We start from the raw sequence: 12423 nt of genomic DNA, 5'->3' as shown, positions 1-12423 counted from the left end.
AACATGTCACTGGATTCAGGGGGTTAAGATCAATATTCATCATATGTTCTTGTGGCCCCAGGTTCAAATAAAGGTTGAGTCTAATGGACTGCAGGCTTAAGGTGCCCTTTTTCTGCAGAATACTATCCTCCTTTCAGGGGATAGGGAAGTAGTTGAAGAACAGCTGTATAACCAGGCAGTTGAGTCACTTTGTTATATTAGTACCACCACATGAAGATGTCTCTCCAGCACCTGTGCCTGATACAGGAAAGTTTGTTATGCATGGCTTATTGTAATTATGTTGCTGTATCAGTTCAATGTTGCTCTAAGTGGTTGCAACATGTTTTCCTTTACCCATTTCTTATCACCCATGGTCAGTTGAAATTAACGTTCTTTCACCTTAACTTGACCCAGAGATTTGTCCTTTTGCAGCGACTTGTATGCCGTGTAGCTTAGTTGTGGAAAAGAACAATGCAATGGCTCTGTATCTTTTCTATAGCACATCTTCATGACAAACACCATAGAGTTTAATGTTAATGTTTTATGTCAACTCAGCATTCAAAATGGATAGATGGCTGTTTTAGGTTAGGTTAAACTGAGGGGATTACCAACAGAGTTGGCAGAGGTTATGTACTTATCCCCATTTATCTGTTTGTATGTCAGCAAGTTACCTAAAAAAAAAAAACATTCATGGATTTCAATGAAATTTTGAAGGTATGTGGGTCATGGGCCGAGGAAGAGTAGATTAAATTTTGGCGATGCTCTGAGTTCAAGTACCAGTTCAGGACTGTTTTTGGTTTGTTTGTCCACAAGATATCTAAAAAAACAAGTGATGGTTTTCAGTGAAATTTTGTAGATTGGGTTATGTAAAGTGGAATAGTGAACTGAGTGAATTTTTCTGTTTGAATGTTGGATTGAAACAGGGATGTGTCATGTCTCCATGGTTGTTCATTCTGTATATGGATGGGATTATTAAAAAGATACAAAGTAGGGCAGTGGATGTTGGAGTGACCCTAATGAGAGAGGACGATGTTTGGAAACTCCCTATACCGTTGTTTGCAGATGATACTGTGTTGTTAAGTGAAGATGAAGGGGAACTGCAAGGCTTGGTGAATGAGTTTGGGAGAATGTGTAAGAAACTGAATCTAAAGGTGAATGTAGGGAAGAGTAACGTGATGTCCACTGGGAGAAATGAAGTCACTGAATGTACAGTGAGGCTGGATGAGGAGGAAATGGACAATGTGAGTGCATTTAAGAACTTGGGTAGTGTGATAAGTAAGAATGGAAGTTTAGTGGGTGAAGTGCTTGAAAGGGTACAACGGGGAAGAAGGTTGCTGGTTCTTTGAAAGCAGTGATAAGGAACAGGGAAGTGAGCATGGAAGTAAAAAAGTCATTGCATGACAGTATTGTGATACCAATTCTAATGTATGTAAGTGAAGCTTGGACCTTTTTGGAAGGACACAAGCCAAGAGTGAGAGCAGTGGAAATGAGTTATTTGAGAGGAGCATGTGGGGTTACATGGAGAGAAACTGACAAATGAGGAAGTGATGGAATGCTGTGGTGTGGATGTGGATGTGATAGAAAGCTTTAGAACTACAGTACATTGAGGTGATTTGGCCATGTGGAGAGGATGGAGAGTGAGAGACTAATGAGGAGAGTGAATGTGAATGAGGTTGAGGGGGGGAGAGGGGGGGGAGGCCAAGGATGAGATGGAGGGATGGAGTGAAGAGGTATATGAGAGAGGGGGGTGTGAGCTGGGAGCAAGGCAGTGAAGTTGCATTGGACAGAGTGACATAGAGGCAACTTATTTTGTGGCCACCCCTTACAAAATTGAGGTGCTTGGCAGTAGATAGATAGAGTTATGGGTCAAGGAAGAGTTTATTAAATTTTGGTAATGATCTGAGTTGTCTAGTAATGGCATTGGCAGTGGTATGCACTCAATGAGTGTTATATTCTTCTTGTTTCTGTATGTATAGGACCAGCATCTTAAGTCGGGGATGTGTTGCTGTTACAGACAGTGCTTATTTTAAAAGTCACAAATGTTCTCCAAAATTTCACAACTTTTTCCATACAGTGAAACGAAATAAGGCAAAGCAAAACAATGCTGCGACTGTGTTAATGTTCTGGCCCCAGAATCATCTGAATATGAACTCAGTGGACTGAAGGCTGAAGTTGCCCTTCCTCTTCAGTTTGCCATCCTCAATTCCAGGGGACTGGGTGGCAATTGAGGGAGATTTGTATAGTGGGGTAGTTCCACTGGCTGACTGTATTGGTGCCACTAATGTATCTGTAAATTTTGGGAACTGTCAGAGCAGCTTTATTGGTAGGAATGGAAATTTAATAGGTAATTTTGAAAGTCTGATGAATGGGAATGGAGAGAGCAAAGCAACTGTTAACATGATTGGTTTTGGGGGTGTGCAGAGAGGGAATGCAGTGCCAGGAAATATGACACTCGCACAGGTGAAGAATGCTGTGAAGTGGCTGAAAAATGGGAAAGCAGTTGAAGTTGATGAGGTGTACGAAGAGATGATTAAGTGTAGTGGAGAAAGCCAAATGAATTGGTTGTTGGAGATATGTAAGAAGGCATGGATGAGTGAAATTGTGCCAGGAGAGTGGAAAAAGGCTGTGATTGTGCCCCTGTACAAAAATAAAGGTGATCGAAGTGAGTGCAAGAATTATCGTGGCATAAGTTTATGAGTGTGGTAGGGAAGGTATATGGAAGAATTATTTTAGAGGAAGTAAGAGAGATACCAGAAGTCCTAGTGAGTGATGAACAGGGTGGCTGTAGGAGTGGCAGAGGATGTGTGGATCAAATATTTGCAGTGAGACAGATAGCAGAGAAGGCTTGTGAGAAGGATTATAAGGTGTTTATGGCATTCATGGATCTGGAAAAAACATACGACAAAGTGGACAGAGAATGATTTTGGAGGATTTTGTGCATGTATGGTGTAGATGGTAAGCTGTTAGGTGTCATCAAGAGTTTTTATGATGGTAGTGAGGCATGTGTAAGGGTAAATGGGCATCTAAGTGAATGGTTAATGATCAGTGTGGGCATGCGACAGGGTTGTGTGATGTCCTAATGGTTGTTCAGTATATATATGGATGTGATGAGAGAAGTAAAACACAAATAATGGAGAGAGGGATGACTTTGGTAATGAATGGTGATGGATGGAATATCTCAAATTTATTGTATGCTGATGATGCAGTGCTGCTTGCTAATAACAGACAAGAACTTGGTAGACTAATGCAGAGTTTTGCTGACATCTGTGAGCGTCATGCCTTGAGAGTAAACGTAGAAAAGAGTAATGATGGCAATCAAGAGAGAATGCTAACTCCCAGTGTGATGTTACAGTGAATGGAGAGAGACTGGAATTGGTGTGAGTTCAAATACATGGGTACAGTGATAGAAAAGAGAGGAAAATGTGCAAAAGAAGTGGACAGTAGAATGACACAAAGAAGGAATGTAGCAGGTGCTATGAAGGCCTTGATAAGAAACAGAGGCTTGAGTTTTGCAGCTGTGCAAGACGTACATGAAGGAGTGTTAATGCCAACTTTAACATATGGGTGTGGGACTATGGTGTGGCATGAAAATGAAAAGTCAAGAGCGATAGCAGTGGAGATGGGACTGCTGAGGAATGCATGTGGAATACCGAGAGTGGATACGATACGAAATAATGTGCTTTGTGAAAGATGTGGAGTGAGGATGTGTGTGGATACCAGGATCGAAGAGAGTGTACTGAGATGGTATGGTCATGTGGAGAGAATGGATAAAAACTGAGTGGTGAAAAAGGTATATCTCAGTGAATTTGAAGGAGGGAGGAGGCGAGGTAGGCCAAGGAGAAGGTGGAGGGATATGGTGAATGAATGTATGTGGAAGAGAGGTATGGAAGTCATTGAGGCTAGGGAACTGACAGGAGATTGAGCTGGCTGGATGAATGTTGTGAGAAGTGCATGATCAGGGATTTGGCAATCCTTTTTAATGTGACAGCGTCTGGATTGACTCTGTTGGATACGTTTATGTGAAGCTGCAGAATAACTGTGGTCATCATAGTTGTTGATCATCCAAGTTTGTCTGGCTGAGCAGACCTATCAACCATAGGCAAGCAGTTATCCCTGCGGGGTCATCATATTCCATTGTGGCTGACAGCACCTCTCCACAACAAGGCATGGAGAAAAGTTTGGAGGTTTGGTTCCTGGATGGATGCTGCATTTATATCTCTCCACCAGGTTAGTAGGGACACCATAGCAGGCTCCTCATCACCTGTTACAGTATATGGTTACCACCCAGCATTGTGAATTATTTCCTGGGTTACAGGAGACCATCAGGCATATCACTCAGTGTAGAGCTACCTGAAGTTGAAAGAAGAGTAATAAAACAATACAGGAAGGAAATGGAATAGTAGGAGAGAGGGGGACAGACAGAAAAAGAATGATAAATGTGTGAAAGAAGTAGGCAGCACTGCATCAAGTGAGTGGATGATAGTTGCCACCACTTACCACAATGTGGACTTTATAGTAAAAAAAAGTGTAAAAAGTGGTGACTTATATTGTAGTAAGGACTCATTATAGCAGTTTTGCTTTGTCCTTAATTTTATTACCCATTGTGTAATGAATGCTTTAATTATAGCCTAAATTTACAAGGCAGTAGAGGGGGATACCTTCAAGTGGTGGCACTGATGTAACCAGGCATAGTTATACAAATGCCTCTCAAGTTACCCCCCCCCCCACCATCCCCTGACAGGAAGATGAAGAACCACAGGAAAAAGGTAATTTTAGCCTGCAGTCCACTAGGCTTGCATTTAAATAAACCTAAGGCAACAACTTCTACAGCTGCTACAAAAGTATGTTAATGTACTATATGCAGAAATGAACTGGTAAGGAAGATGTTGTAGAGAGCCGTTTATGTCAATAAAAAGTAAGTCCAAGACAGTGCTAACTCCCTGCTTCCTGTGTTCCCGGATGTAGGCTAGGTCAGAGCTAGAGTCAGTTTGCCATTGGTTGAAGAGCTGCTTTAGCATCTGTTCCTTGCTAGTATATTTATGTACATTCAATTCAGTTGGTATGTGAAAGTATTGCCTTTGCAGTGGAAACGGTGTATGGTATGTTGATTATTTCTTGTGTGTTATTTACATCAACTGTGCCAATATTGAAAAGATATGTAAGTCACATAAATACAGTAGTATTGAAGTGACACTGGCAAAAATAATCTGCTAAATAAGAGGTACACTTCTGTAAATGCTTTTATACAGTGAGAATGTGACCCCTGTTGTAAAGTGCTAGGAGTTAATTTGACCAACATTGACCAAGAAAATGTTAACCCCATGCATCCAGGTGCTAAAGAGGGATGCCCTCTTGTGATGTCATCAGTATAGCATGTCAGTTTTGTTGCCTAGTCATACACATGTCCCTCAGCTCCATCTCTAACTCCCTAAAAGTAGAATAGTGGGCTGCAGGAAGAGGGCATTTTCAGCCTGCAGGCACTGCTTGCATGTTCAGATGAGCATAAGGTGCAGCTACTGTCTGTCCATCTGTCTATCCATCCATCTATCCATACAGTCCCATATGCTTTAATCCCACAAGGGATGGCCTCCATGTCACTCTTTCCTCTGCCATTTGGCTGCCCTCCCTTCAACTCACACTCTATTCCCTCATATATCTCTCCACCCCTCCATCTCATCCTTGGTTTCCCGCTCCACTACCTCTGCTTCTTATTTTTCCAGATGTAGGCTGTGACTTGGTAACCAACCTAGGAGAGCAACGACCCTCACCTGGTCAGCAGTCACCCAGCTCCGAGGACTCTTCAGGTAACACTCAGCTTTCCTATAGTTATACTGTAGAGTGTTCCAAATTATTACATTTTAGCCATGACTCATCCATCCATATTCCCTCTTTGTAATTACATCTCCACCATCACCACCACTACCGCCGCTGCCAGACATGGACTGCACTTTCATTCCTTCACCATACAATCCCCAGGAATCCTGGCTTTTCAGTGCTATGATATTTCTATCATCATTTACTATATCATTCTTCTGGTGGCATAATGACTCTCTTTTTAGATCTTTTAGGAAAAGTACTGTAGGCCTTTTTAATGTAGATAGTTATATTCATAATTATCCTCTTCTTTCCTTTGTGCAAGACATCAACACTGTTCTCTTCAGTTTGCTTCTTGTAATTAATTGTTTGTGCTTTATTATCTACTTCCTTGCCTCTTTTCCATTTATAGTCTGCTGTAGTATTTGGTAGAAGAAATTATACACTCATGAGCTGTAGTGTCTGCTCACTGTCTACCCCATTCCTGGTTGAAGGAAAATTGAAAAAACATGGTTGTGGTTTCACAGTACTCAAAGACTGCTTGTGTAGTGTCAAAGCTGTCATTTGGTGCTTGAGAGGGACCGCTTCATCCAGTGGAAGTAAGATACAGTGGGCTCGCACAGTACACGAGTGGATGGGCGATCCACAACCTCGTGCACTCTGATTTCACGTACTGTGAATACATAATCTTATGAGAAAAATAACATATGGGTGGGGCCCCCTCAAACCTTGATATTTTTTGAACTTAAGAGACATAATAAAGGGAAAATTTTTAAGACATATACTACAGATATAACTAAAATAACAAATATATGGTCAGTCACCTTAAAAACAGTAGACTAAAGGCTTGATGGACTTAAATAGCAGGGGTTCCAAGGCACGGCAACACACTTAGAGTGCCCCCACCACACCGGCAGCACCATGTGTGTTTAGTGGTTGCCAGTGTTGTATTATTTCAGGCTTTGACGAAGAAATTTGCGGTCTGTTGAATGTTACATTTCTTCCAGACTGCAGCAACAATCATTATGGCGGGGGTTGCAGGTATGCCAGGTGGAGCAGGTGAGTCAGGTAGGGCTGTGGAGGTGGAGGGGGAGGCAGCTGATGAGTAAGGCAGGGCAGTGGAGGCGGAGGGGATGGTGGCGGGTGAGTCAGGGGAGGTGGTGAGTGGAGGATCCTCCCCATTACTGCTCACATTTTTGGCAATTTCCTTCATCCCTTCATGTTTGTCTGTTTCATTCCTCATCTTGTAATGGACATATTTGCAGTATAACAACTTGGCATTCGCAGAATAACCGTTTTTCAAGTGAATCCAAACGTTATTTTAGAAATAGGGTATCTATTCTAACTTACCGTTGTTGCCGAAAATGTTATTGTCAAAGTTGTTATTGGAGAGATCTTATTGTAGACTCCTCTTGAGCACCTACCCCACAAGCCTTTAACATTACAATGGGTGCATCATGTAGGGGGGGTGTCACGTAGCCTGGGAAAAAAGCGGTTTTGGGCCGCTCCTTGCCTCTGCCTCGCATATTGTGGGCTAAACCCGCGCATTCAGAATTTTATAGTTATGCTTTTTGGTCACTTGTGTACTATGCGATTCGCCCACTGTGATCACACATACTGTGCAAATCCACTGTAACTGGTCAGATCCACTGCCTGGGTATACATACATCCTTTAGCTGTATCCCCTGAAAGGAGGATGGTGGACTGCAGGGAAGCTTCAGTCTGCACTCCACCAGGTTCATGTTCACTTGAGCCTCTGGCCACAACAGCAGCAAGATAGTACAGTAATTTGAAGCTTTTCTAGTCAGCATAAGGAACAGTGTCTTTGCAAACTCTTTTTGTGCAGTCAAACAAAACTTCAGTATACTGGACAGATTCTCAAATCTGATATGCTTGGTTCCAAAGGCTTATGAAAAATTGAATATTTTGGAAAGTTGAATCATAAGAACTAGGATAAATCTATCTATCTATCTATAGCCTGACGCCCCAATCCCACAAAGGGTGGCCGCAGACAAAACGCCTCCAAGTCACTCTGTCACCCACCATTTGACTCCCCTCCCCCCAACTCACCCCCCCCTCCCTCATATACCTCTCAACTCCATCCCTCCACCTCATCCTTGGTCTACCCCTCCCTCTCCCTCCCTCCATCTCACCCACATACACCCTCTTAGTCAGTCTTTCACTCTCCATCCTCTCCACATGTCCAAACCACCTCAGTGTATTTCTCCTAATCTTTTCAACCACATCCACATCTACCCCACAACGTTCCTTCACTTCTTCATTCGTCAACCTGTCCCTCCATGTCACTCCACATGCTCCTCTCAAGTAACTCATTTCCACTGCTCTCACTCTTGACTTGTTCCCCTCTTGCAAGGTCCACGCCTCGCTTCCATACGTCAGGGTAGGGATCACAATACCATCATGCAGAGACTTCTTAACTTCCATACTCACCTCCCTATTTCTCATCACTGCTTTCAGTGTGCCAACAACCTTCCTTCCCTGCTGTACCCTTTCACGTACTTCATCCCCCAAAGTTACATCCTTACTCATCACACTACCCAAGTACTTGAATGCACTCACATTCTCCATATCCTCATCATCCAACCTCACTGCACACTCTGTGACTTCATTCCTCTCAAACACCATAACTTTACTTTTGTTTACATTAACTTTCAGCTTCCTCCTCCTACACACTGTCCCAAATTCATTCACCAAACCTTGCAACTCCCATTCATCTTCACTCAACAATACTGTATCATCAGCAAACAGCAACACCGGAAGCTTCCAAATCTCACCCTCATTCATTAGGGTGAGATTTGGAAGCTTCCGGTGTTGCTGTTTACTAGGATAAAGTTATGTAAAATATAGCATATAGAGCCATGAACAGGAAATGCAAGGAAGTACAAGTACCTGTATTAGTACTGCACCATCTGTTGTTCTCCCTCTCCACAAATAAACTTTGTCTTCAAACATGCACAGATTATATGGAGAAAGATGATATTAATGCCCCATTGTTACCTGAATAATTATTTTGGAAAGTGGAGGGTTTTGAAAATCAGAAGTTTGGATTTGGGAGATTGTACACTTCTACCTTAACATTGGACAACAGGTCTTCATTCATGACTCAGCCCAGATTTTTGTCCTTTTGCACCTTATTTCACATAGCATAATGATATAAAAAGACAGTAGTCACTACACCTATTACATAGCACTTGCATAACTGGCACTGTATTCTAGTGTTATTCTTTTTTTATAACTCTATATAAGAAGGACAGAGGACAGTTTTAGGCCAAGTTAGTGTAAAAAGAGTACAAACTGTTCTGGTTGTTCCATAAATGACCATAAAAAAGTAGGGGCCATCCTTTACCTTATACACTCATTTTTAGTAATGTGGCCACATGACTTGTACGTGTACATCTTATATTGGTATGCAGAGATAAGCATGATATGTCACCTTGCCAGGATACTGCACTTAGCTCTTGCCTAAAATCTCAGTCCTTTCACATCAACTTGGTCCAGATTTTTGCCCCTGTGCAAGTTATTTCACTTACCTCACAGGCAGAATGTGACGGTGCTATGGCTCTGCATCTTTTTCATAGCACTGCTCTGTGATTAGCACCATATTCTGATTCACTGCTACAGCTCAATTTTCAGGAAGAGAGATGGCAATTTTGTGCAAACCTAGAGTGAAAAGAGTATAGGATATGTGCTGGTGAAATTCTGCTTGAAAAGTGAGGCAACTTCCAGTGAGGCATACTTTTGACTTAAGGTTTTAAGTGTTAAAAGCACAAGAAACATGCATTTCTGAATTCAGGAGAACTGTATTGAGGTGCATGATCTTTTAATCAGTAAGCTTGGGACCTGAGGATTTCCAGTTTGGGGGAATTTACTGTTTTTGGAATATGCCAAAACTTCAGTATGGCAACTCCAAATGTTCTCAGTAATCCAATACAGGAATACCGCGATATCCATCACCCCAGTAACTGAACACTCGCCACACTGAACAAATGAAATTGGGGAACATTCCCACAATCTAAACAGCTGTCGATTTGCTAGTCCGAACACTCTGCTGCTCCCTAGGTTAGAAACGTGCACGTCCGAACGCGGATGTGGCGGTGTGTGTGGCTCTCCTAGTCCTCCTTCTGTCCCCTCACTTCTACCCCCATCTCCAACTTCCTTTCACCAGTTCAGCAAAAATGGCCTCCGCCACCTCACTGAATGGTCAATGTCACCCAGCTGGCCTTTTGCGCCAAGCACCGGTAATAGACCCTAACCCACCAGCTGAGCAAAAATGGCCATCCGCCTCCTCACTGAACGGTCAGAGTCACCTGGCCAGGTGGTAGAAACTGAGTCAGTGCTGCCAAGCATGTCTCCCTCCCCATACCCCCCATTCTCCCTCACCCGCCTTTATGTGCCTGCCTGGCCTGCGCTTAACCACTCTTGCTGTGTCTGTTGCCCTGAATGCATCTCACCACTGCATCACCCACCACCTTACCATCCTGCATTACCATCCTGCGTATGTGATGTTTGATGTCCAATTTTTTAGCAGTAGTATTTATGAGGATAATAACATTACCAATGGTGTTTCTGTGTCAGTCTCTGTTGACTGAGTAAGGTGTATGAGAGTTTGGGTTTTGGTCTGGATTGCATCTCTGGCTTTTCTTCAGTATCTTATGGGGAAAATTGCTTTGATATCCGGCAACTTGCTTTCCGAACACTCCCACTGGTATTGGGGTATACCTGTTTTGGCAACTCGTAATTCAGTGGTCTCATTGATAGAGCTTCAGTCACTTTTACAATCATGGTACATAACTAATTTATTACTGTAATTATGCATTATATCTTGCTAAATCTTCAGTCAGTTACACTTATGGAAGTGGTGCAGTCATCATGCATCATATTATATGCCACAGTAACATCGTTTTCAATTAATGTATTATCATTACCACACATGTTTGGCCCTTGGCCCTTGATTGACACTGCTACTGTAATTGAGGCAATAGGCAGGATGCACGTGAGGATGGCAGCAGGTGTGTCTGAGTTGACTGCTGAAATGTTGAAGGCCTCAGGAGATACAGGAGTGAGGTTAGTTACTTACTTGATAAATATGATTAAATATGAGTGTGTTGTCCCAGATGATTGGCTGAAGAGTGTAATTGTAAATGTGTACAAGGGGAAGGGTGATGCCCTGGAAAGAGAAAATTATGGAGGTATAAAGCCTTTAGATCAGATATTGAAGGTAATGGAGAGAGTTCAAGAAGGTATGATTACAGAAAGAGTGAATATTGATGAGATGCAGTTTTGGTTTATGCCAAACAGGGGGATCACTGATGCCATATTCATTGTTTGACAACTTTAGGAAAAATATATAGGAAAGAAAAGAGAACTATACTTTGTTTTTGTTGATTTGGAGAAGGCCTTTGACAGAGTCCCTAGAGAGGTGGTGAAGTGGGCAGTGAGAAAGCATGGGATGGAAGAGTGGCTGGTTAAGGTGGTTATGGCCATGTATGTGGGTGCTCGCACCGAGGTAAGAGTGAATGGAGATTTGAGTGATGAGTTTTCCGTGAATTTTGGTATGCGTCAGGAATCAGTTTTGAGTCCCTTATTGTTTATCATGATACTTGAAACCCTCTCAGGCCTCTTTCACACGGGACAGGTGATACCCACGTCCGTGCTGACACGCGGGTGTGCCTGCGCCTGCAATCCTTTTCAAATGGAGCGGGTGAAAACTCACCACCCATGTAGTTTTCACGTTTTCCAGTTTGCATTGTGCAGGGGTTAAGGATGGATTGTGATCGGCTTTGCCTTCTCAAAATTTTGAATGTGTTTCACTGTCAAACCATAGTAGATATCATGTTGTAAAGTAATAAAATAATGATTTTCCACTTACCATCCTTTTTTTTATCTGTGTCTGATAACTTCTTGAAGTTTGGTTGATTTGGATGCAAGCTTCTCTCCAGCTTCATGTCATGAATACCCAGGAATTATTAGCTTCACGGGACTTGTCCCACAAAACTGGTCTCTCTTGCATTAGTGATATCAACAGTTCTGCATCAATATCTACATCCATATTGCTCCCATAAAAAAGGTGCATAATGCAAGAAAAAGTAAACACAACCTGTCACATTAAAGTACTGTACAACAGGCTACTGAGTGAATGGCATATGTCTGTGGAGAGATGCTCAGGTGTGGGTTTGGCCCCCTATGTGTGAAAACATGCATTGAAAGCCATGCCCAAGTCCACCTGTGTGAGGAGGCGGGTGCTTGGGCACCTCAAGGGGAACCCACGCTGCATTATGCCTGTGCTTTGGCAACACCTGCCTTCTGCGCCGTGTGAAAGGTTAGATTTGAAACATCAGTCATAAGTTTGAGTGGGTCCGTGATTACACACGGACGTGGGTAAAACCCACTCCATGTGAAAGAGGCCTTATGTGACTTCAGAAATGGACTCCCGTGGGAGATGTTGTGTGCTGATAATCTGGTGTTGATTGCAGAGCATGAAAGGAAGGTGGAGGAAAGATTAAGAAAGTGGAGAAATGGTATGAGGCATAAGGGCTTAAGAGTAAATGCAGATAAAACAAAAGTGATGAGGTCTAGGGTTGGTGGCGGTACTGTCAAAGAAGAGGGAGA

General features: G+C 42.7%; 1 protein-coding gene across 1 annotated transcript in view; it reads left to right on the top strand.

Moving 5' to 3' along the window:
• Positions 1-12423, top strand: part of LOC145415452 (fat-like cadherin-related tumor suppressor homolog) — a 693356-nt gene that overhangs the window by 618593 nt on the left and 62340 nt on the right. The window contains exon 44 of the mRNA XM_080284728.1: positions 5700-5783. Coding sequence (XP_080140854.1) covers positions 5700-5783 — 84 coding nt within the window. The remainder of the gene's footprint in view (positions 1-5699; positions 5784-12423) is intronic.

This window comes from Coenobita brevimanus, chromosome 102 (assembly GCF_032717465.1).
Source record: "Coenobita brevimanus isolate Jiangsu-jjx chromosome 102, ASM3271746v2, whole genome shotgun sequence".
NCBI classification, from domain to species: domain Eukaryota; kingdom Metazoa; phylum Arthropoda; class Malacostraca; order Decapoda; family Coenobitidae; genus Coenobita; species Coenobita brevimanus.
Note: the sequence above shows the minus strand (reverse complement) of the source record. Positions and strands in the feature narration are given on the sequence as shown.